The sequence below is a fragment of the Theobroma cacao genome, chromosome 3 (genome assembly GCF_000208745.1).
Source record: "Theobroma cacao cultivar B97-61/B2 chromosome 3, Criollo_cocoa_genome_V2, whole genome shotgun sequence".
Lineage (NCBI taxonomy): Eukaryota > Viridiplantae > Streptophyta > Magnoliopsida > Malvales > Malvaceae > Theobroma > Theobroma cacao.
In genome coordinates, this window is record NC_030852.1 from 35,945,006 (window position 1) to 35,970,339 (window position 25,334).

The 25,334-nt window shown below is 35.7% G+C and overlaps 4 protein-coding genes across 10 annotated transcripts; 1 reads left to right on the forward strand and 3 right to left on the reverse strand.

The window, feature by feature from the left end:
• On the reverse strand, positions 1,482–6,850 carry LOC18606889 (probable methyltransferase PMT21). 4 transcript variants are annotated; one of them, XM_007040757.2, is made up of 8 exons: positions 6,732–6,850; positions 4,672–4,971; positions 4,440–4,588; positions 4,137–4,332; positions 3,783–3,993; positions 2,955–3,630; positions 2,746–2,823; positions 1,482–2,101 (listed from the first exon to the last, which is right to left on the reverse strand). In XM_007040757.2, exons 2-8 carry the CDS (start codon positions 4,948–4,950, stop codon positions 1,879–1,881), a joined length of 1,812 nt encoding a protein of 603 aa, XP_007040819.1. In that variant the 5' UTR covers positions 4,951–4,971; positions 6,732–6,850; the 3' UTR covers positions 1,482–1,878. The 4 variants fall into 4 exon arrangements, with proteins under 4 accessions (XP_007040819.1, XP_007040818.1, XP_017973635.1 ...); XM_007040756.2 differs by having other exon boundaries at positions 6,521–6,850; XM_018118146.1 differs by lacking the exon at positions 6,732–6,850 and adding an exon at positions 6,009–6,029.
• On the reverse strand, positions 12,896–15,769 carry LOC18606890. 4 transcript variants are annotated; one of them, XM_007040758.2, is made up of 4 exons: positions 15,565–15,769; positions 14,619–14,785; positions 14,201–14,494; positions 12,896–13,766 (listed from the first exon to the last, which is right to left on the reverse strand). In XM_007040758.2, exons 2-4 carry the CDS (start codon positions 14,757–14,759, stop codon positions 13,146–13,148), a joined length of 1,056 nt encoding a protein of 351 aa, XP_007040820.2. In that variant the 5' UTR covers positions 14,760–14,785; positions 15,565–15,769; the 3' UTR covers positions 12,896–13,145. The 4 variants fall into 4 exon arrangements, with proteins under 4 accessions (XP_007040820.2, XP_017973481.1, XP_007040822.2 ...); XM_018117992.1 differs by having other exon boundaries at positions 14,201–14,488; positions 15,528–15,741; XM_007040760.2 differs by having other exon boundaries at positions 14,201–14,488; positions 15,565–15,739.
• Positions 16,102–20,206, reverse strand: LOC18606891 (replication protein A 70 kDa DNA-binding subunit E). The gene is made up of 2 exons (XM_007040762.2): positions 19,707–20,206; positions 16,102–19,037 (listed from the first exon to the last, which is right to left on the reverse strand). Exons 1-2 carry the CDS (start codon positions 20,015–20,017, stop codon positions 16,613–16,615), a joined length of 2,736 nt encoding a protein of 911 aa, XP_007040824.2. The 5' UTR covers positions 20,018–20,206; the 3' UTR covers positions 16,102–16,612.
• LOC18606892 lies at positions 22,350–25,231 on the forward strand. Its single transcript, XM_018118504.1, has 5 exons — positions 22,350–22,730; positions 22,936–23,066; positions 23,352–23,477; positions 23,578–23,705; positions 24,665–25,231. Exons 1-5 carry the CDS (start codon positions 22,532–22,534, stop codon positions 24,945–24,947), a joined length of 867 nt encoding a protein of 288 aa, XP_017973993.1. The 5' UTR covers positions 22,350–22,531; the 3' UTR covers positions 24,948–25,231.

Consider the following 25,334-nt stretch of genomic DNA (forward strand, 5'->3'; position numbering starts at 1 on the left):
ATATGTTTAATTAGAATTTAAATATAACTTACTTACTAAATTTATGACCTCATAACTTAGATTGTTAGGTTTTAATTGACTCTTTACTAAAACTGTATTAAAATTATCTAAGAAATTAATTCACTCCCTCTTCCTGCGGTGCTATGTAGCTTTCAACATAGGATGGTGGTTTCTTGAGGCCATTAGGAACGAAAAGAATGTAGAGAGAAAGTGGGCAAATGAAAATGATACAACTTTTAAGATTTATGAATGATATTGTAAGCGAAAGGGGCATAATGGGAGGTTTTTATTGGATGCACTGTCCCGACATGCAAATTGAAGGAGGGTGGTGGTCTGGTGGGGGTGGGGGAGCTAGAAATGCTTTTTTGGAGCAAAAGGGGAAGAAAACAGAGTTCGAAGAGGAAGTCAAAGCAGCTTGATAGCAAAGGTGAAATAAGATTGTAACTTCATGAGAACTGTAGACTTGGGTTTTCAACATGAAGCCATAAAAATTGTAAGCAAAACGAAAGAAAATGAAACAAGTTGGAAAAGTAACCAGCAACAGCACCCCTGGCCTTCCTCGAACGCCTTGTCATTGTTCTGACCCTTCACTGACTTTTTTATTTGGAAAGGTAATTTTATTTGCCTCAATGGCTCATATGCCATTCCAAGTCTTTTGCTATTTGCAATAGACTTTTCATGGCACATTATCATGGCCCGGGCATTTGAAAGTAAAGATCTTACAAAAGCATCGCGCCAAAATCATTGGCGGCGATAGACATGAATCCTCTAATCCTAATCAAGATAAGGAGAACAATAAAAGCTTGAACCTAAGCCAAGAAATACAAAGCGGAGACCCAGATCCACTGCCCTTACAAAAACTCACAACCCTTCACTGACTTGTTAAAGTGGTACCGGCAATGAGTTCCACTGGCTTCACAAGCCTGTAAAACAAGCTTGAAGAACAACTGCTGGTTCATGGATTTGTGGTTCTTCATCTCCTCTGTGTAAAACTAAAGAATTTGATGACAAGTCGTAGTACTAGGAGAAATTTGATGACAAGTCGTGTAAAACTAGAGCTAATTAATGAAGTAGAACAACGACGAGTCAAAGAAGAAGAGACAAAAGAGTTAGCTCAACTCAACTTCTCCTCTTGTAGGGACTAGGCCTACGGGGAAAGTTAACAAGCCGTAGTGCTATTTTAAACCTCCTACAAATACTAGGGCCTGGGGCAAATGGAGACCGGCCATGGGCCGATAGTGGGCAAAGTACTGCACCCTCTGTTCCAAGTTCATGTATGGGTTTGGGTGTTTGATTCCATGAGCTCTCGCTTATGAACTTTCCAGGACTAATGGTCCCAAGTTCAAGTATGGCTTTGGCTGTATTTGTAACTTTCGTGTGTAAATTGTTTACCGATTCTCATTAAAAGAGGAAAGAAAGCAGAACTAAACTTCATTGAAGACCATAACTAATTCAGAAGCAGAAGTAGTTTTCAATAGACATATAAAATCACAATTGGGGAGGAAGTGACATTCATTTTAAAATACTTTGACATCCACTGATTATCACAATTTAACAACATACAAAAGACCAACAGAGAAGGCCAAAAAAGGATAAAATAAATAAATAAATAAAGATAGTATACCAGGGCTGTGTATAGATGCCTAGGAAAGAATATATCTATAAAATTAACAAAAATCATATTATTGGCGGGAGGCTAACTCTTCAATTTGACGAATATGAATTTAGAGATTCTTGATTTCTATGAATATCTAATCTCTGTGTTGCAGTATGGAACTTCCTTCTATCAGTTCCTACCACTTGGTCTTGGAACAATAATTATACTTAAATAAACCAGGCAAGAGACTAGTCACCGTGACTTGGCTTGGGATCATTATGTCATCTTGAACTGCTGTTAGAGGAATACCAGAGCTTTTTCTGGCATATCAATATCTTCTCCTTCTCCACACCATATTCAGTGTCTTCTTTATGGCATCCCCACCTCAAGCCCTTAGCAATGGTGGCAATGGCATCAACAAAATAGCTGGACTCTCGTATCAATGCATACCCGTTAGGACGCAGAATACGATCCATCTCCAAGAGCACATACTTCATATCACACCTGGGGAAGCAACAATGATTTTCAGAACATGTGGCAACAGTTCGAAAATCCCTATTTAATCATTCATAGTACATCATCTCAGTCAATTAGCATGCATTTTGATAACTACCTATTTAATTTTCTGAACTTGAACATAAAACCTTTGAAGTGTTTGTTATGTCATGCCAGATGCACAAAGGTTTCAGATATAAACTAGTTCTGGCATACAGAATATGAGCACAAGTACAAATTTCAAACCAAGATTAAGATGATTTGATTGTGTTGGAACATAGGTCCAACTTGTCTACTTCACTGAAATTATTAAATCACCAGGATTCAAAACGCTTGACAAAATTTTTGCTTTGACACAAGTTCATATCATAATGGTCAACCTCAACCAAGTAGCTTACCTACTTCTATTCTGCCTTTTCACCTAATTTTCGCAGACACAAGACAAATCTATTTCCTCTGTTCACGCAACGTTTTCAAATATCAACTGTATGAAATCAGGCAACAGCCATACCAAAGGCAAATCCATGTAGTTGTAAATTGTAATAATAATCTAAAATATTCCAACCCAGAATAAAGTGCAAGACATAAAGAATCCATTAGAAGTACCATTGAATCTAGAAAACATCAAATGGGAACATAAGCCCAATGCCTACCTCTGGCTCTCTGCAGTGAAGAGACCATCAAGGTGAAGGAGATCATATGTCCGAGGATATGTTGAAAATGCTTCACACCTGCAAAAGAGAAAACAAATTAAACACCATGAAAAACTGAGCATCAAAAGAGCAAGCATGTTACAGTCTCAGAGCTATACTCCCAATGCACACCGAAGTATCAAAGTTCATATATATGTAATTGAAATTACCAATCATGATAAGTTCCAATAAGGCCCCGATCATAAACCACAGGTAGTGTGTTGGCAGCATACGAAGAAACAACATTCATGACCCACAGGGGATCATCAATAAGAGCTGTAGCAAAACCTCCATAAACTGTATTCATGTCCATTACATTTCTTATCTTATCAGTCCCAATTGCAGAGAGTAACTTTTTGTAGTGCTTGGCCCGCACCTTCCACTTGCTGTCATCATGCTTTAAAGTACTGGCACTCCCACCAGGAATATCTGAAATGCGTTCAGGGGCAACTTCCAACCTCTCTGGCCACTTTGGCAGGGATTCCAAGGCAGTTTTCTTAAGTTTTGGGCTTGGAACTACAACACATGGACGGAGTGGAGTGTACCATGCTGAATCTGGTTCAAGACTGTCATCACACTTGGCTGGGTAGGCGTCTGGATCAGTAAGCTTATCATAGCAACTATTATCTGAAGATTTCTGCCACACAGCAATATCATCCTTTTTGGCATACAATTTAAAGCACATTGAAGTCAACAAGTCCTCCAACTTCTCATAATCAGATTTCTGCTCTTCCACAGTTGTATTCCAACCACGCCACCGGTTTTCATAATTTACGGGAGGACCAGACAAGACCCAGAAACCACCAGGACGGAGTATGCGATGAACTTCAAGGAGATAAATTCCACCTGAAAGCAAGAGCATCTATTGTTTAAAAACTGCAAGTGGCAACCAAATGAAGGTTCTTACTTGGTGCCCAGTGGATATCATAACTGCAAGATAATGTTAGTTCATATGAATCTATATTTAAGTTTGAGCAGAATTGAGGAAATTCACTTACCAAATTCAGTCCATGGGATAAGGCATCTTGAGCAATGGGCCATATCAAATGAATTTGAAGGGAAAGGAAGGCGCTGGGTAGAAATGACACCAAGGATTGCGGGTATTCCACGTTCCAATGCAAACTGGACCTGAGCTTCATGATTATCTCTTGGAGCAAGAGAAACTGTCAGAATTCCACGGTCTAATAGATCACCTCCCCAACTTGCGACCTGGATATAAATCAATCAAAAGAATTTAAATTTAGAAAAGAACAAAGGCAGAGAACAGCAAGGGGAAGTGAGAAGCAAAGAGATGGACAATCAATTTCCTCCCATATGTCAATTGAAAATAGAAAACAGAAAATGCGACTCACCCCACAACCAGTATCAATCGCAGTTCGAACTGTGCCATCTCTCATTTCAGGGATCAAATCTTGCATCAAGTCCACATATGCACCAACTCCTCTGGGGAACATAGTACCACCACCAGGAAACAGGAACTTATCCCCTTGTTTCCTCAGCCAGTTCTGATTAGACTTCTGCTTGTTGATCCAATCATATGGGACATTCCTGAAACCGGATCAACATAAACTTCAAATAAATGGATAAATAAATAATTTAACAAAGCAATTGACACTCCCGTTATAAATTAGCAAACCAGAAACAAGCTATAATACCTGTACCAACATTCATCCCGGCTCTTTGGCCATGTGATAGGTGGCTTATACCCATCAGGAGGTGGAACCAAGCATTCCTTCCTCTCAAAAGCTGGAGGACAGTGGCGTTCCAAGAAAGTAAGGCGATGAACACCATATTTCTTCCACCTCTGTAGCAATAAGCATACCTCATCAGTACAACATTCTAACTTAAGCAGCCTGTAAAATCATTAATTGAATGATCATGTCTTACCCTGGGATCTGTGCATGGAGTGTAGTCTTGATAATCAATACTGCATTCCTGGAAGGTAATGGGTTTGATTTGAAGGGGGTTTATTGCAGATTCCTTAGGAGAAGGAACAGCCTTGGAAACATCCTGGACTGTCTTGCCCTCCAAGTTATTTTTCTCAGAACAGAAGATTCCACCAAGGTAGAAAGAAAACCCACATAGCACAATAACCAGTAATGTTGCAGGGAAAACCTTGAAACCTTTATCAGGTTGGGAATGATATTTTCCATCTTTGTGCTTCATGATTTCAGAAATAATCAATTACTGTAATATCAAAAGCCACCAATCAGTCAAAGCAGACAGCAATTTTATTTTATTTTTTTGCAATGACAATGCTCCACACTCTGCAATCCTACAAATCAGTTTAAAACAAAACAGAAAAGCTCTGGTTTTGCTAAAATAGGAATTGCATCACTTCACCTCTGCTTATGTATAAGTAAAGAAATCAACAAAAAAAAATTTGCATCACAACACCACAAATTTAATCTTCACAGGTACGGGGAAACAAGAAATTAGATCCAGTTAAAAAAAATTGTTCTACATAAGCTCTAAAGGGACATCAGATACTTATGAAAATTAAAGAAAATCCATTAATATATAACATGCCTGCACGTAGTGATGGTTTAATTTTACACTTGAGAATGACAAAGACAGGAAAAATGGCCAACTAACAGATGACGCAATTGCAACAGAAATAGCTTTTTAGGAGGGATCCAAGTAATGGGTACAAAAAGTATCCATCAACCCAGAAGAGAATGGAAAGGGAAAGCAAAACCATGCCTCTGCTTCAAACAGCAAAAATTAAATTTAATGTAAGATCCTGCAAGCAATCCTGACCATAAGACAAGACCTTGAAAGCTGTAAATCTCGAAGATCTAATGCCAACTATTACCGACATTTAATCCTTTACATGTCACTTTGCCTTTATATCTTTCACATGATATGGGGACCCAACTCATATCGAACTCAGCCATCCTAACATGGTCCCATTCATTCTCTATTGGTAATTCTCTTTTCCCACCGAGTCAAAAAGGCAGCCGGGAAGCTATGGATTTCCTACCCAGCATGGAAAGCAGAAAAGGAAATACTAATTAAAAGTAAAGGAAATAGAGAAACACAACATGTTGTTTTCTAATCATTTCCTTGACATGGAAGAAAAGGTTGAATGATTTCATTGTCAGTGCAGGCCAACAGCTGTTTTTTTCTCACCGGAATTATCAATAGCTACATTGACCTCATGAACAACAAGTAATCAATTAACCACATGCAAAAACCAAACAGTTTCGATGCATTATGCATACCCTTCAAAGCAAAAGTATGAAAATTTGCAGCAACAAGACATGGGAAGCACCCAGAAAACAAAGAGAAGAAGAAAAGAGCAAGGAAAGAGAAAAGATTTTGTTTGACTACGGATTTGAATTAATATTGATAAACAACTAAAAATAGTGATTTAGAGGAGGGTAGTAAAAGGTGGAAGAGAGAAGAACCACAACTTCATGTCTTTAAGGTAAAAACCAAGTCTTTGCCAAGTGATTAACTAAAGATAGGAATTCGATACAGAAAACAAGCCTCACCGGTAAAAAAAGGGTCAGATCTTTTGAGGCAATGGAAGACATAAAAGCCCAAAAAAAGAATTACAGAAAGCAAGTACAAAGCAAAGAGACTGAAGAATGAGGAGATATTAACAGGACAAAAATAACAAGCAGAGAGATCTGACAAGAGAACCCAGGGAAAGCAACACCAAGTACGAAAAGAATTATACACTACAGCAAAGAAAGAGAGAGAGATTGTCTTTGGATTTGGTTTCCTGTACCTCCTCTCAATTCTTCAATTACTCTGTGTGCCTCAGTTACAAAAGAAGTAATGAGAAAGGGTGGTGGGTTCTGTTGTTTGAACGTAGAAAAACAAATAAAAACTCTCTCTTTCCAAAGGAGAAAAACAAGAGAGAGAGAGAGAGAGAGAGAGCGCCCTGGAGTTGGGACAAAGGGATGTAAGAATTAAACTCACTGAGATCTCGCTACAACCTTAAATAATGTGGGGATGCTCCCCTCTACTTCCTCGCCCTCTGTTTCTGCCTCGCTGCCCACCCTCCCCCCACGCTTTCCTACTCTCCTTCCTTCTTCACTCCTCTCTCTCTCTCTCTCTCTCTCTTCTTTCTTNCCTCTCTCTCTCTCTCTCTCTCTCTCTTTTTCCTTTATTTAATACCACTATTTTATTTTTCGTTTAATTGGGGTGAAAGACAGAACAGAGGGGAATGATTTCTATCTTTGCGGACAAGAACGCGGGATTTTTTTCTTTTATAGTAATAGGGTGTTGAAGATCTTATCTTTGCATGCCACGTAAGGGTTCAAGCAGCTGAGTACGATAGATAGAGAATCTCGTTGCCTTGCTCTTGTTCATGTTCATGCTAAGATTTTTAAAGGCAGCCAGCCATGGCTTCTAATTTGGCTTATGCCCGGATTCCTTCACCCCTCTTTGAGGGTCCTTGTAAAGATTCTTCTCTCTTTTTATCCCTGACAATTCCACCACTGCACCCTTCACTTACATCGAGTTTTAACAAATAATAATCTAATTGTGTACACAGTATTAAGCTCTTTTTTAACAAGTAAAATGGAAAAAGAATAGAAGAGGGCCACTTGGCTGTGTTGTGTAGTTGTTATGGATATGGTTTTAATGCAAAAGGCACACAGCAAATCCCATCAGGGCGTCCATAGGATAAACATTACACCCACGTTACCTGTGACGGACCGTCGGCGCAGCACCTGCATTCTATATTCTAATTCTATTATACAACTTACAGGTTAATTAATTAAGTGTATAAATAAATAAATATATATATATATATTCAAAAAGACAATATTTCAGATCAATGTAATAAAAATATAACGAGTACATTTGTTAACATATTAATGGTGCATGAATTATAAAAGAAGGTAAAATAAATTAATTTTGTTATCAGTGTAACTTTTTGTTTATAATTAGAGTTATTATTATTAAATTTATAAATTAAAAGACAAAGGGCTTTAATTTGGGGTCTTGGTATTTGTGAGCATAAAGTCTGAAAGCAACGCAGGCAGAACGCTTGACTGGTGTTGGTGACTTTGTGTGTATTCTATTATTATAATAATTAAGGGTGTTTGCATTTGTTTGGCATCGTTTTGTCAAACACTTTGACTCACCGCCCCTCTCCTTTTCTAACTCATTGGCATTACACCTAACCGAATTCCACCACCATTATTACAAAACCGTTGGATAACTAAAAGAGAAATGAAGATAAAACCATTGTCGGAATTTCTCTTCCTTTTTATTTTCCAATTGGTTTATCCATCGTACACCAGGAAAACAATTTCCTACCTCAAATTTTGAACCCATTGACTTTAACATTTTTTCTTCTCCATAGCTTTTGACTATGCTCTCCTAATTGGCTTTATAAATCATGATATATCAATTATTAATTTGTTTTTATTTTTTTCCTGCATTTAATACTTTGGGGTCAAAATAAAATGTAAAAGGTAAAAATTAAATATTTTTTTAAAAATAAAAAATTCAAATTTGTTATTCACAAAAGGAATTAAGAATGTGATTTTTCAACATAAGATAATACATATGTCACAGATCTGTATTTGTAATTTAAAATATATATTTACAGAATAAGATTATTATCTATAAGTCTAAAAATTGATCTCATTTTTCAATAATACGATATCCATGTCATTTTCCTCTACTTTATTGTGTGGTGTCCTGCTTGCATTAATTCTTTTATTTACAAAAAAAAAAAGAGACCCGCTTTAATATGAATCTACCTCAATTTTGATATCTCGTGAGAAGTCTTACAATATTTTAAATCCAAAAAATACATTTATTAAATGAAAGAAAAATTTTACTTATAAACTCAATAAACATTTAATATTTTACTTATATGAAATCGTAATACGTAAATATTGAATTTTAATTGAAGATATTATAATTCATATCTTTTATAGATAATAATAATTATTATTTAATAAATTAGGATTTTATACTTTATTTTTATCATATATATAGTAGATAGTAAATAACAAAAATAATAATTGTATGAAAAAATTTTAAAAATAGAAATGTTTGGCATATTCCCAAAAGCGGTGTAACCCTGTATACGACTTATTTCCGAAATGAGAGGAGAGCTTGTTTTGTGAACGGACCGACGCACGACTTTGTCTTTTTCTTTATTAAAAAATAAAAAACATACTTTTTAACAGCTAAGAGTTTTATCTTTAAAAAGAAAAAAAAATTAAAAATCTCTAAATCACCGACATTTGTCTGTTATTGACTTTATTCCTTTCTTTTGTAATATCCTCCACACGTAAAAGTCACATTCAAATGTTCATTAGATCCCCATCTCTATGCCTAAGTATTTCTGATAAGTTTCAATTATTATAATTAATTAAATTATTACTCTTTTTATCTAAATTATAAAAAAAAAATCAAATTTTAATATATAATAAATTAAAATAGAAAATTTTACCGTAATTTTTTGTAAAAATAAATTTCAGATTCCGACAGTCTCAAAACATGCAAAATTAAAGGCAACATGTTATGGATGTAGAAATACATTGTTCCACCTTTATAAATGAATTTATTAATTAGAAGTCTAGGCAGGGCGGGTTGAGGAAGCCAATGAAACTGCTCACTGCCGACAGGTCCAAGGACAAGGAATCTGGTGAAGACAAAAAACTAGGATGTGTTAAAAATCTACTATTGTTTCTCACCTCTTTCTTTATTTATCCATTAATAAATGAATATTTATAAAATTAAATGCCAATTTTCAACTAATTTGATACAACTGTGTTATATTGTAGTAAATTTTTTGAAGGATTAAAAAAGACATAACACTTAAATAATTTTTTAAATTATTTAAAAATATTTAAGTAAGTTATTATTATTTTTTATGTTTAATCAAATATCGTACTTTTATTTTAAGTTAAATAAGTTTTTATGACTAATGATTGATTAATTATAATTACTAAAAATATTACTTGTTATTTTATATCCACATGATATTGACATGACATTAATGTGGGTGGTGAAAAATATCACATGATTACATTATCATGTTAAATTAGCATGTCATGTTATTATCAATTGTGATATGTTAACATGTCATATTATAATCAATTATACTATTTTAATATATCACTTCAACATGATGTGATATAAAATAACAAATAACATTTTGATTAAATTAATAGTTACTTATAAAGACTTATTTGATTTAAAATAAAAAAAATATTTATTTAATTTGAAATAAAAATATAAGAGTTTGATTAAATATAATAAAAGTATAAAAATTTATTTAATTTTTAAAATAATTTAAAACTTTTTTATATATTATTTCAATTAAAAAACAAAAATTTTACAGCCATACTTTGAATGGTACGTCTTAAAAAGATAACGTTTTAAGTAACATTCAAACAAAGACAAAGAACAGGATCAACGGCTTTGTCCCTATCCAAAATTGGGATTGCAATAAGCCAGAATCAACCCCATCACTGACATGTGTAATTTGCTTCTTCTTTTTTAGGAATAAATTCGTTAAATTTTATAAAAATGATATCGTCAATACATACACATAAATCAGAAAAGAAAAGAAAATCAATTTTATAAAAAATGGTTAAAGAGAAACCATTAGTCATTAGTCATCAGTCAAGCTTCAAATTTAATGATGGTTGTAGTTGCCAAGCCTTGCAGTTGAAGCTACAAAGGCAATTGGCGAGCATGGCCCCTCTCATTTGCAAACAATGACATCTTTTTGCTTCATCTTTTTTTTGTTTTCTGGTGGAACCTTATCCTTGAAGTAATGTTCAAAGTTTTATTAAACACCCATATCTTAATTAAGAAAAAAAATAAATTATTTCAATCAATTTTACAAATTATACAGTTTTGTAAATACAAAATAAAAAAATTTATGAAAAAAAAATTCAAATAAATTTTTAAAAAATTTTGTATCTAAAATTAAATATGCAATAATCAAATAGATAATAAATGATCTAACTAGATCATAATTCTTGCTTTATGATCGAATCTCATTTTCAACGAAAGTTGATGTTTGATATGTGATCCAGCTGATTGATCCAATACCAATTAAAATTATGATGTGCCACATATATTTAATATTTAAGATGTATCTCCAATCAAATCAATTTCATTCTTTCATTTTCTTCCTCCTTTTTCATTTGCTTTCCATTTTGGCCAGCCAAACTAGTGACAAAACACGTAACCCAAACTTGGATATGTGTTGCCACTTCAAGCAAGTAATGGCAAAGGCAATTTAGGCAAAAATTTGTCATTTTCCTCCCTCGAAATTAAAATTTCAACCAAAAAGGAGGCTCAAAATAAGAAAAAATTTCAATCTTTAGAGAGTAGTTTTGTCCTTGTTGTCACCAACCTTTTTGTTTGGGTTAAATTATTTAAAAGTATTACGTGGTTTTCCACCCACTCATGCATGTCAATAATTATGCTTAAAACGATCGCAACCTATAGGATTGAATTCTAGTGATACAATTGGAAGATTAATTAAACTTACTTCCAAAGTCATTTGGCCATCATGTTTTGTCTAATTACCCAAGATAAATTATTGCTAGAAACTGCTTCTTTAAGTTTTGCTCTTTCGTCATAGATCTGACCATCACCTCCAAATGAAAAATGGGTTGCAAGCTAAATTGAACGAATTTGATTCAGATGATAGCAATGATCATGTGACATGAAAGTGCCATTTTGCCAAGGGAGGGAGAGAGGTTAGATTAGAAATTGAATGATTTCACATGGGGTTAGGGAGGTAGTGGCCCCCCTCCCCCAAAGTGCAGAAACCCTTTGAAATAAAGCCCCAGATTGTGACCGACGGTGTTAGCTTAGGACTGTTCCTGTGATGAGACCAACACGTTTTATTACCAATCGAAGAGAAAAATGGACACCCTACGTGACTGATTAGCACGTAATTGGACCTGTCGCTGTATATATATATAATAACATTTAAGCAATGGGAAAGAGCTTTAGAAGCACCACATGGCATGTTCTCATCCCCCATGTGCCTCAGGCCCTCCAATAATTTTGCCATGTCTCTCATCTGCTTTGCCTTCGGCTTTTGCCAATTGCCAAGCATTTTATTTCCGATGCTGGGTGTTGACTCTGCCCAAAACCCCATCTGCTAATGTACCAAAGGAAGGTGGCCATAGGCTTGGATGCATGTCTTTGAGCACTTTGTTTAGTGGTAATGTTGTCTTACAATGAAAAGATTATATTTACAAGTATTCCTTTCTGTATTCTTCTTATTATCTTTTGCATGTTCTTGATCGTACATACATGCTTTAAATATTTTAATGCCAGAGGAGAACGACAGCCAAATTTATCTTAGATTGAGATGTTTAATTAAAGATGCAAATCTTTAATGACAAATCGTATTTAATCGTAAGGTGATCGACAACAGATACCAAGTGGAGCCGAAACATGAATAGAAAGCCATGCATGCTCCCACATCTTAATTAGGATCAAACTTTTACTTTGACTTTTTTGCCAGTTCATGTTAAAGTCTTTGAGGAAGAATTTCTGCTTTTCAAACCCCATGTGTCACGATGCTTCCTTTTATGTTTCACGATTGTGACTTACAAAACCAACCTCACGGGTAAACATTAATCTCAATTAATGTAGAATTTATTATTCCATCTGAAATTATGATATTCTGTATCACATTGTCATTATCTTTTATAGTACGTCATTAGTATCTTAAAATTAGATATCTTCAATCTCAATTAATGTGATATTCATGACTTTCCTACTAGATTATAATATTTTAAAATTGAATATTTTCAATCTTAACCAATGTAAAATTTATGATTCTCCTATGAAATCATAAAATAGTAGATATTTGACAGGATAAGCCAAGAAAAACCAACCACTTTGTCTTACCTTAGGAATAGAGAATCTCGTCATGTTGCTTTCCACTTTGGATTTTCCATTTTCCATTCTGCATTTTCTCCTTGCCTTCATTTTCTCCCTAATTATCGGGGATGATAGTATATATTATCATTTATAGACGGAATTCAAATGGTATAGTAATTTATTTATATAGTAGAAATTAGCAACCAGACGACTCAAGTCCATGTGCATTAGCCCATGGTTCAAAAGCAAAGCCATGAGCAAAGACTCGGTGATATAATAAATAAAGTCTCGGTTATTTTTCCAGATAGAAACTGCAGAGTATTATTCATACCGAAATAGTATTAATATTTTACAGGAAAAGCGTCTCCGGCAATAAGTGAGTTGGCTAACACTAGGAACAGGTAAGTTACTTTCTTACCATGTCAGCATGACATTTAGAATAAACTGTATAAGTATTCTCAAGATTATGACATCGAATGTTACATTTTTTTTTTGTCTCACTCTACCAGTTGAATGTGCTGATGTCAATAACAAACATTGTTTGATGAAGATGATGGTCTGCCGGCCTTGACTGGAACTTCTCTACCACAATGGTAATCGACCTGGCTTAAATCATTATACCCAGCCACAGCAACATCAATTGCTGTCTGAGCAGCCATCTTCTCCCTTTCAGCCACTGCTTTCAGTCGGTGCCTTTCAGCTCTTGAGCCAATAACCTGCCCCAGGATTGAAGCCGTGATGGTCAAAGCCATAGCTGTTTTGGGTATTAAGACTGACTTCCTAAACATGGCTATGAAGGGCACGGCTGCATGCACAGCTGCAAACCATGATAGTGAAAACTTCTCAGTGTGCTCCTTCCAAACACCCAAAGGCACATTAGCCGCCATGCCTAAGAGAGCAATAACAAACACCTTTGCAGGCAGTGGCTGAGGGCGTAAATTTTTAACAAGGGCGGTGCGTGCTAGGGTAGCCCTTGCAGCAACAACAGCACGGGGGCATCTGAGCTTCATGCCAGGTGGGGGTTGAAGAGCAGTTGCCACAAGTGGTAGGACACAACTCACTGCTCTGTAGGATTTCGCAATTGGGCAATTCCCAGTTTGTAACCACTCGTCTCCCAATGCATCATGGTTTGATGAATCCCCATTCTGAAAAATCACAACAAAGCTCAGAATCAGTGAAGTTTTCGGTGGTTATTTGGTATTAGATGCATTGTCTGCAAGGGACACAATTGGTATTATATTTCATACTGCTAAGCTTGCAGAAAAGAGCCATTGCCTATAACATAATCTCTCTACAAGACATCAATGTAGTTCAGAACTAACAAGGATGGAGCCTAATTAGACAGTCCTACAGAAATCATAAGTCCAAATCTTCCAACTGGTTCTTAAGGATTGGTTGCTCCAAAGTTCATGTTGACATCCCACAACATGTTACATTTATGCTGGTCCACCTCTTATTTGAAAACGTTGCCCTGTGCAAATGATATTTTCTTTCATCTGTTCTTCCCCTTTTCCCCCCAAATTCTTTCAGTCACTCCTCTAAAATAAACCATTGCATATGGTGTAAGAATGTGGATTACCTGAGAAGAGGTTTCTTGCTTGTTGGATGAGTCAGATTTCTTTTTCTGGTTCTTCCATTTATCCAAGAAGGGACCAAAGCTGAATGGTCCTCCACCACCAAATGCTGACAGACTGATTGTTGCAACTTTTGCTGCTAAGGGGTTAAATTGCGGGGTTGGCTCCTGTTTCAGACTATTACAGCGACCATCAGACCTCCCCGAGAGTGGTACAATGCCATCCTTCCCATGAAAGAGCCTAAACGCCATATCAAAATTTGGAGCATCTTCAAATATTGGACCTCTTGCTCCCTGTACCTGCAGAAAAGGTATAGACAAAATCAACTCTGGTGCAAGGCCTACATGATAGTTCAGAATCTACATATAAGCACCAATGCATGACTACCAGACAAAGGATATCAAAGAGGCTAAGAGAACTTACAGGAATGGGAAAATTCAGTGAAGAGAATGAGAAGTTTGTGGGCTTGTTGATGTTCCTAAGAAATGGACATCTCTGAATGTCCCTCTCATTAAAGGAACACTCAGACGTGTCCTCATTAATTCCCTTAAACCAGAAGTCCATCGTTTCAAGTAACCAACACAATGCACCTGCAAAGAAAGCTTCAAACCTTCAGAAAACAAATGTTTGGGCTGCCGGGAAGGGCAGGAAAGGACCTCCATTTTCAAAGATAAGTGTGGCTATCCTGAAAGCTGCCTGAAGTTTTCAAGCATCAAGTTATCACATCACTAAGCACATAGAAACTTTCCCCCGGCATAATCCACTTTGCCCCCCTAAATTAAAAAGAAAACACACATCTAGAAATTCTTTTTTGGCACAAGGAAAAAGCCAAATGCAAAGAAAATCGTTGTTGATGGTTCCTTATTTGAGTCAAGCACTATTCATCGCCTTAGCTTGATAATAGATTTTGTTTAATAGAAAATTTAAACTAATTGCAGAAACCTTTAGACTAGAACCAGCTCCTGATTAAAGCAATTGAAGCTCTAGAAAAAATGCTTATAATTACTACAATCTTTCATTTGTATAATCATTCCTAATTCAAGCTGTAAAATTTTTCATTAAAATCCATCAAGAACAGAAAAAATACAGGAAAAAAAAATGAAAAAGCAATGAGTATCCATATGGGCAAATGACATACGATAATTGGAAATGAATAGTTCAAGCCAAGTGCAATTGAACATCAATAAAAAATTGAACGGTAACCAACTAAGCAGACTCAAGACAAAAGAAATCAATTTTCGATAATAATTCACATGAAATCAATAAGAACCATAAAATTTCATTCTAATTCTACTCTAAGAGGAAACGAAAATAAATGGGTTCGCAGAAAACCTGGAGGTAGAAGCTAAAATCGAGGTGTGTTTTGTACCTGTAAAGGATTTTTCGTCGGGTGATTTTCTCGGTGTTTGGGCTGAAACTTCCAGGCCAAGCAGAGAGAGAGAGGAGCAGAAAGCTGCGAAGAAAGACGTGTGGCTGACACAAGACACCAACGCGCGCGCGAATCCGGAGGGCAGGTTATTGTGTGGGTATCAAAGCAATGACCGGCTTCACCAGGTTATTTTGCACATTGGCTACTTTCAATTACCGGTCATCAACGTGGCTGGCCTAGCACCCAAATTCTGTTTTATTGCATCTACTTAAATTGATTAAAGGTTTAATATGAGATTTGAGCAAGCAATGTCCGCTTTGGATTCGGTTCAGTTTTTTGGTTTAGATATCCATCTTACTTGTATATAAATAGGTTTAAGCAGTTAGCGGGTAGTGGCCCAACGCGTTTAAAATTTTCAAGTACGAGAGAGGAGCAGAGAATCAATGGAAGTAGTTACTAGCATCATTTGGGAACTTGGCCAGCCACAATGGATAGGGAGGAAGACAATTTCCGATGGTCAAAAGAAAATATAGAATTTCACTTGTTACAAGTAGAACATATAAATATGTATATACAAAAGATAGGGATATCCCAGAATTAATTTATGCCCAAAAGTGAATACAGGAAGACATCCACCAAAACAAAACATGCCTGGAGAGGCTACCCTTTTCAGGCTGGCAAGTTCATCAGGCTTTTCCCATGCGAATGGCTAATTCTAATTAGAAATGAAAGAACCTGTACCAGCGCATCAAAAGTTCCGAACAAAGGAAATTACAGAAGGCGGGCAATATACTCATAAGCAAAGTATAATACAAACAAAAAAGAAAAGGAAAACAAGGAAATAGGTCACAAATAGACATTGAAACTCCAAGACCCGAAGTGAAAATGTTCAACTTTGAGGGACACGAGATAGTTCTAACCTATTAAGTTCACCTTAGGATTCAAAAGAGAGTTTTGCCCCGAATGACATTCCACAAGCAGCTCACGGCTCCCAATGCCTTACCCATGTGAAGCCTGTAACCCACAATTTGGCAGGGCAGAAAAGACTTCAAAACCCACCAACCTGTTGCCTCGAAACACCTCCGTATCTCCCAGACGAAAAATCAGTGCTTCCATAAGATGGACCTGACCTCGGACAATCTTTGGCCCAATGCCCACTTTGATGGCACTTATAGCACTCATCTGAGGTACGGCCAACACTTGCCTCAGAAGATATCCTACCAGTACAGTCCCTCCCCATAGACTGTGCTGGACCATTCATGAAGGTAGGGCAATTTGTAGAGCTATGACCAGTAACTCCGCAACTGTTACAGAACACATCCATGCTTGCAGCAGTTTCTCTAAGCCTAAAACCACTGTACTGGTTTCCATATTGACCACCTTGGTATGCAGGTAACCCATATTCTCTACCAGCAGTTGGTGCGAGATGTCTGCTTATATCATTCCCTATTCCAGTATAATCCATTCCGTGATTAGGGGTGGTAATCTCTGCCTTTGATGCAAAACAACTAGAATCATTTGCTTTAATCTTATCAATCAAATCCAAAAGGTACCTCGATTCTGATGAAAAATTTACTTTTTCTACTTTCACCACTGTCGACTTCACACGCTGTTCATCACTAAAAGTTTCCTCCTTTACTTTCAACTTGAACATATACTTGTTAAACATAACCTGACGCGTGATTTCCATAAATTTTTCATCATTTTGGTTTTCATACCTCAAATAGTACAAATCTTTCGCAGACACCCCCATGAGATCCTCACCAGACTCCTGAAAAGCAGTCACCCATGTAACGCCTGTATGATCTTGTATCTGGAACTGGATTATATACCTGTAGTCACATTCATCTACGGACCTATCACATTTTTCACACCACCACTTCCCATCTCCATTATTTGTAACCTTTTTGTTGCATGGACGATCCCCATTCATAATAGGACAAGCTGTATAGCAGAAATTGTCCAACTTAATGTATGCGATAGTTGCTACAACTGTAATCCAATCTGGCTTCTCAGAAGTTCCTAGCCTCTCGTCTTTGATTTGTGATATAGTTTTCCGATTATCTGTCCTACCTACACTTGATGTTTCCCTAGAAATAGAGACAGAGGGAGTGTTCCTTCCCTCATCGACAAACCATTCCTTGAGCCTGTGAGCCTCCGGAAAATCAGGATTTATAAATAACTGGCTTGTAGAGATAGTACCCACTGCCTTCCCATTAAAATCACTCACCCTACCAGCTTTCACAGCCAGAACTGGAAACTCCCCAGAATCACACAAAAATTGGAGCTTTTGTCCTTCAGCATTGCAAAAATTTCCCCACAAAGTTAATTCAACACTTCGGCCAGACATGTCCTTCAAATGAAGGGTTCTCTTCTGAGTTTCTGTACCATTTTTTCTCATTATTGAAGCAGCAGGACTAATAAATGAGACCACACCAATTATATCCACAATATTATTGTTCTCCATGCCTTCAACATCACTTATGGCCCGAAAATGAAACTGCTGCCGTGGAATTTTGTTGTCATCCTCATAACATGGCTGTATTATTGATGTGCTATCAAGACAAATTTCATAATCATTATTGAGGTGATTAAATGCCTTCTGTGCAGGTTTTAGCGTTCCCCTAGAAATCATATAAACCCTACCAGCTTCAATCTGGTTAAAGAATTGGTCAACCGCAGTATTAAAGCAGGTCACCCGTATTTCCCCACCATCAGAATCAAGGAGATCAAACGAGAAAACTTTACCTTCACCACGAGCATTGCTATAGCGCCTAAGTTCTCCCTTTGCTGTTACTCTGGCTTTTATGGTCCACCTTCCCTGATAGGGATTTAGAGCAGAAATTGGGATTATCCTGGGTGGTGCGTCATTCTTGGCTACTGGCCCTCTGTTAGAGTACATTGGGGATGGCTGTTGATAGGCAGGTATGGGTTGGCGGTTAGAGGTGCTTAGAGGACGTGAAGCTGCTGGCCTAGGGTTATGAAAACCTGTACTCTGAGCACCATACGGTCCACTTAAAGGTGAAGATCCAGGAAAACCAGCAGAAGGCTCTGCTTTAGGATAAACAGGTGGTGAATTAGCAGCCGGATATCTTACTGGCTCAGCTTGATTCTGAGCACCATACGGCCCACTTAAAGGTGAAGATCCAGGAAAACCAGCAGAAGGCTCTGCTTTAGGACAAACAGGTGGTGAATTAGCAGCCGGATATCTTACTGGCTCAGCTTGATTCGGAAAAGAACTACCATGCAATGGATTCATTCTAGGCTGCTGTAGAGGGGTCCCTGCTGAGTTCAGCTTATCAGCCTTACTACCACCAACTGAGCTTCCTCCAAAAGTGTTGGTCTGTACCATTACTGTCCCAGGTTGATCAGTAGGGACTTCTGTGGGCCTAGAAGATTTTGGTGCTGGAACAGGCTTCCCAATGATATCATATTTTTCAATTATCACCTCCAACTCAATAATAATAACAATCCTGCATGAATGGGATTGAGCATAATGTCATCAAAAAAATTAACACACGAACCCCCACATAGATGCAAACATACATCACATCTTGAGTCAAAAACTTAAGGGGACATTAACACAGATCCCATCATTCAAAAATGCAACACTTGAATTTTGAACAACAATTTCGACAAATTGGAAAACATTAATTTAAATGGTCAAATCAATAGTTAGACATATAAAGATGCAATACTATATAACATATATGATGATAAAATCTACAAAACTCAAGCGTTTGAGAAAGTAGCATCTGTTAAGAACCAAGTCACTGTCATACCCACTAAAAACCAAAACTATACCCTGCAATCCCAAAACTTGCACTCTCGAATAAATGTACCCGCAGAATTGATTCGGTAGAGATCAATTAAGTTAATAAAGTGCAATTCAATTTTCTCTCAACCCTCAACACAACCAATGCAAGCTCCGCATCAATTTACAAGTAAAAGACAAAAAACCTTAAAATCCACCCAAAAACACAAGAAAGAAACAAGTAAACATACACGTCACAGGTTGAAAACCCAAAATAATATAAGTTCTTTATATTCGAAAAAGATCTTCAAATGAATCGTGACAGAGACAAGGCATAATTAAGAAAAGATCTTTTTCTTTTTGTTTTCGGAGAGAAAGAGAGAGTTACATGCGATCTTGGATGACGTTGCAAATGTACTGAGTCAACTGAACAATGGAGCCAACTTGCAACTTTGAGGATTTGACAAGTTCGTTCTTATTGGTCGCGAGCATCCCTTGCTGCGCCAAGGACCCATCCGATAGCAATAGCCTGAACCTCTCGCTCTTTTTGGGTTCTTGCTGCTGCTGTGGCTGATTCTTCGACGTCGTTTGAACCTCCTTCAGTTCTATCACTTGAAGCACAGGTTTCAAATCCTTCTCGCTCGCCACCTCTCTGTTTATAATCCGACCCACCGCCCCTCCCGTTAGATTCACCCCCATCGAAACCCTGAAACTAGGGACTTTCGGAGACAAATCGGCTGTTCGGACGGAGAGAAAGTGCGAGAAAATTCGAACGATTGGTGTCGGTTTTGATTTTTGAGAGAAATGGAAGGGTTAAAGGGGGAAAAACCTAGGGCAGGAAAAATGAGGCGCCATTTCACTAACTTGGCCAGTTATTTGAGAGAGAGAGAGAGAGCGCCAAGTCTCGGAATTTGGAAATTTTGGTTTCAATTTACGGGCCTTGAATTTTCTGAAATTCCTAACGTGTCCCTTAGTTTGACTCAAGGCTTCCCGAGTACGCTGTTGGTAAATGAGAAGGTACCCGTCCGTGCCACGTGCGGGAAACTCCCCGTTCTCCAATCTTTAGCAAGATTTTTTTTATCATTATTTCCGATTAGAGTTACTTTCAAATTTTGTCATTATAGTTTTAGGTGCGTCACAACCACGTCATATTTCCTCTTAAAATAAAAATGTGAAAAGTCATTATTCTAAAAATTAAAATGTGAAAAGTCATTATTCTAAAAATTAAAATATAAAAATTTATCAAAAAAATTAAAATATAAAAAGCTTAATATATAAAAAATTCTTGAAATGTATATGATTATTTAGACAAAATAAATAACCTTTTAAAAAATAAAAAAATATAAAAGTCAAAACCTTTTTGTTCATGGAGGGAAACTTTATTGGTAAGGATATCGAGATTTTGATAGATTTGTATTTGTATAGAATTAGCGTTGATAATTTAAATAGAAAAATGGATTACGAAATTAATGAGTGATTTTTTTGACCCAGTTAGATCCATTGTTAATACCACGCTTGGTTCTCTTCCTTGTAGCTAACATCAATTTTGTTTAGCTCTAAAAGTCAAAAATTTCAAATCAATTTTTTAAAAATAGCAACAAATATTTTTTCACACTTATTTTTTTATTTTATTCAATTTTTAACTGATTTATTAAATATATTTTATAGTAATTTTAATTAAAATTAAAATTTATAAAATTTGTTATGCCAAANTTTGCCAAACAGTTTATTTATAAAAAAACTTATAAAAAATAAATTTATCAAATAGTTTTTAATTAAAATTTAAAAATTATTATTTTTCATAAAAACTTAATAATAGCTTTTAAATTAAAAAAATAAATCAAACATGCTCTTAAACAATTTATCAAACTTTTATTTTAAATTACATAAATAGAAATATAATTATTATTAGTTTCAATGACAATTGTCAATTTTTTATCCATTTGACTTCTAACTATATATATTGACAAATTGAGTGAGGTTATAGGTAATATGTGAGGTGACAAGTCGTCAATCATCATTAAAATCACTAAAAAGAATTATTTTTTTATTTCTTTTAATTAGAGTAGTTTTTGAAAATACTTTTCTTTTTAAAAAAAAATTAAGAAAAATGAAAATTTAAAAATTCCACATCTTCCATTTCTTTTTTTGAAGAATTTGAAAAAACAAATTAAATTATCAAAAAATACTACTCCTATTAAAAGAAATAAGAGACTATAAGAGGAATATGAAAATGATTTTTTTAGTGATCTTGGTAACCCAAAAGTGACCTCATCCACCACCATCATTAGGATAAAAAAAGTTTAAAAACTCATTTAGACACATTAAAAGATTAAAGATTTATATGAATAATCTTGTATAGGTTTAATATTTTTTTTATATAAAATCAATGTAAAAGTAATAAAAATAATAATAGTCTCAGGTTTCTTTTTTATTGAGAAAGAAAGATTTTGATATAATTCTTTAAACATGGAGATATCATCTTACTATTAAGTGTTAATTTTTTTTTTGAAATTTTACTATTAATTAAGCGTTAAATTGATGTTACATTTCATCCATTTTCCTTTACCTATTTTTTTTTTCTTTTTGAGATGTCTCTAAATAAAGTATCTTATTTAGACACCCAATACTCTTATTTTTGTCTCTAGTATAAATTTATTTTCATAATTTTTTTAATTTTTCAAATTCAAAAGTATTAAATATCTAAATTATAAAATAATTTTCAAATTTAATTTAAAATTTCATAAAAATCCAAGAAGGACAAAAGAAAAAGATAAAACATATTTTTTTCTCTCTAATCAGTAATTAATACTATAAATCTTTCTTAAGAATGTCTTTGTCACTCTATTCCCACAAGTAGAGTTGGAACCACACAAATTAATGGCTATTTTAAAGTTACTTTTAACTATTTATTTATTTTTTTGGTTTAATGCGAAATGTTTTTAATCTCATAAACAAAATACTTATTTTTTTAATGAGATTATCCATGTAGATATTGATATTGTGGTCTCTCGATGTCCGCTGTCAAAAATATCCCCCGACAAAGAAAAGAGAAAAAAAAAAACCTTTAAAACGCAGCGATCCGTAGCGTAGCGTGCTCCGTTCATTCTGACTTACAAAAACTCTCCGATCACCGGATAAATGGTTCCGGTGACCGGCGCACTCAGAGAAAATAAAGTTGTGTAGCTTCCGCTGATTCTCGCCTTTGAATGTATGGATTCTCAAGAGATCCCCGATAATGGTAACAAGGGTTTTCTCTTCATGTTCTTTCGAATCGCTTTTGCCCTTCTCTTCCCCATCTTCGCTTTCTTTTTCCTATCATTTCTAGTCGGGTTCGTTGCGGTCTTTATCGGGGAACTATCGATTCCGAATTCGATTACCGTTCCCACACAGTGCAAGATAGTCTCTAGCAGTAAGTTTTTCTCTGTTTCTGTTACAGAATCAAACTTTGACTTTTCTTCTTGTAGAATTTTGACTATCTTTTTCAGAATTTTTGTTTTGATTTTAGCACAAATTTCCAGGTGTTTAACTAGCAATTTTACTTATTGTTTCTGTATTTCCAATTATTGAAATATCTGGTAATGCAATTTTTTTTTCTTTTTAAACTTTGAAATTAGGTGTGGATATTAGGTCATCGAAGATTTGTGAGCTTGGATTATTGAATTATAAAGCGAAGCATGTGCTTTATCATTTCGAGAGAAGCAAATTTAGATGCCGATATGATTACTATTGGACCTCTGTGTTCGAGGTAATGTTATCTGATTTAAGTCATGAGCTACTTATTTTTACTAATTTTGGAAATTTTGGGTTTTCTTTAATTGTGGGAAAACATGCATTTTGATCTCGATTGTTTTTCTGTAACCATATATGGTATGGTTATTGGATTTGCCAAATTTTGTAATTTAGCTACATTACTGGAACGATAGATTAAGATTATGAAAATCGAAATACTGTGAAGTATGTAGGAAGGGAGGAGTCTTAAGTTCTATAAACTATCACCTTTTTCATATGATTTTCTGCTAAACAATTTCAGGTGGAGTACAGAGACCATTCTTTGGGTCAGATACGACTTGCCTTCACAGAGGCACCGAATGAGGCACTTCCTCTTAGTTGCAGGCCTAACTTCGGTGCTGCTTGGTTGACGAAAGATAAATTCAAGGTAGCTTTTTTGAAGTTTCTAATGTTACTCATGATAATGTGGAGGCCTGATTTGTTTTTTTAAATGCAATTTTATAATCTAGTGATTTCTCATTTTTCAGGTTAATGAAACCTATGACTGCTGGTACACTTCAGGTATTTCCAAAGTAAAGTTGTATAATGATGGCTTTTTCAGTTGCCAAGCAAAAGATCCATCCACAATCGAGATGATCAAACGTTATTTAATGATGTGAGTTGATTATTTACAATTTTGGATGTGTCAATACTTTTTGGATAGCGACTTTATTACCTTTTTGGAAGTCTACCTGCAATGGTGCAGGGTGTGTTAGGCTTGAAAAATTGGAAATTCAAGGGTTTGGAATCACAATGAGGTTCATTTTGTTTCAAGCTGATTAACTAGTACAGCAGCAAGAGAAAAGAGGCTTTCCTTGGTAAATTTATTTTGTGGTAGTGTAGCTATAGTCTAGAGGGGAAGGTTTGAGTTTGTAATGAGTGGAAAGCTGAAGTAGTTGTGTTGTTTTGGCTGTAGTGAACAGTATTCTGGGACCAGCAGAACAGCTCTCTCTGAAACTTGGGAAGAGAGAATAAGAATATCTGAATGTAGGTTTCCAATGAGATTAGATTTGAAAAGCCTAAGAAGGTAGTGAAGTCTAGTAAAGGAGAAAGGGAGGGAGAGAGAGAGAAAGGGTAGGGTCTTAGTGAAGTGGACATGTGAAAGCTGAATGCAGATGGGATAAGTTCTCTAGCTTTACACAGCAGTTGATATTTTGCCGAGAATGATGCCAAAAAGTTTTATGCCTTATTTTTTCTTCATTAAGTTAACGCGAAGTTATTGCATTGACTAATTTCTTTTTCTGATCATAGTTCTAAAATGTTACCATCTTTGATCTGCTCTAAAATCTGTAGCTGACAAGATAAGAGTTTTCACTTCACCACTTGTGTACATTGTATCTGAAGTTGCGTTAGCTCAGAGCTTGAGCTTCTAAATATTTGTAGTATTAGTGTGGTTGATGTTGGGTTTTAGTGGCCATTATGCTCTCTACTTTGAACTCTTAAATGTTAAAAATGAAATCATTTAAGTTTTGAAAAATGATTGAGTAGGAAATGATATGAATGTGTCTGTTTGATGCCTTTGTGGGTTAATGCTGTTTTCCTCTATCTAAATATTTGTTGTTATGATGCCATCAGATCCACCAAGATTGTATACTCGTGGCTTTCAAGCAAGGGGAGAGGTATTTATTGGAGGTGGGAAACAATAGCTGGTGTTGTTACTGGTTTTTCAACTTCTATAATCACTATTAGCTTCATTAGAATTCTACAACAGATGAAGTCCTGGTTGCCTCAAGCCCTTAATACAGTCCATATCAAGCGTGTTTGTTTTCTACTAGTGTACGTTTCTGTTATGGGTTGGTTGGTATCCCAATATTGGAGGAGGCTCAATATCCCAGTGATTAACGTTTACAACCACTAGGCAGCACTGTTTTTGTACGTGCTATTTGTTATTTGCCCCTGGACTTGGTATGTGAATTTGGAATTGAGTCATGTGGCTTTCCTTGTGGAAAGATGTAAAATTGAGTGGTAAACTGATGTATTTGGTCACCAGGTAGATAATAGCTCGGCAAAGATTACAAGGAGCAGAGAGAAAGGGTCATGTACAGTTGATTTACGGTATAAAACTGTTGTATTCTGATGTATAATATGCATCACTGCCCCTGAGAGATTCAGGGTTTCACAGTGCATGTTTCATTTTCTGCTTGGAACAGGATTATGAGCAGTATCCCTTATTTTGCTGTCGGTCGTGGGTAGGAATACATGTAAGCGATATCTTATTGCAGACTTTTTAGTTCTGTTTTACAGG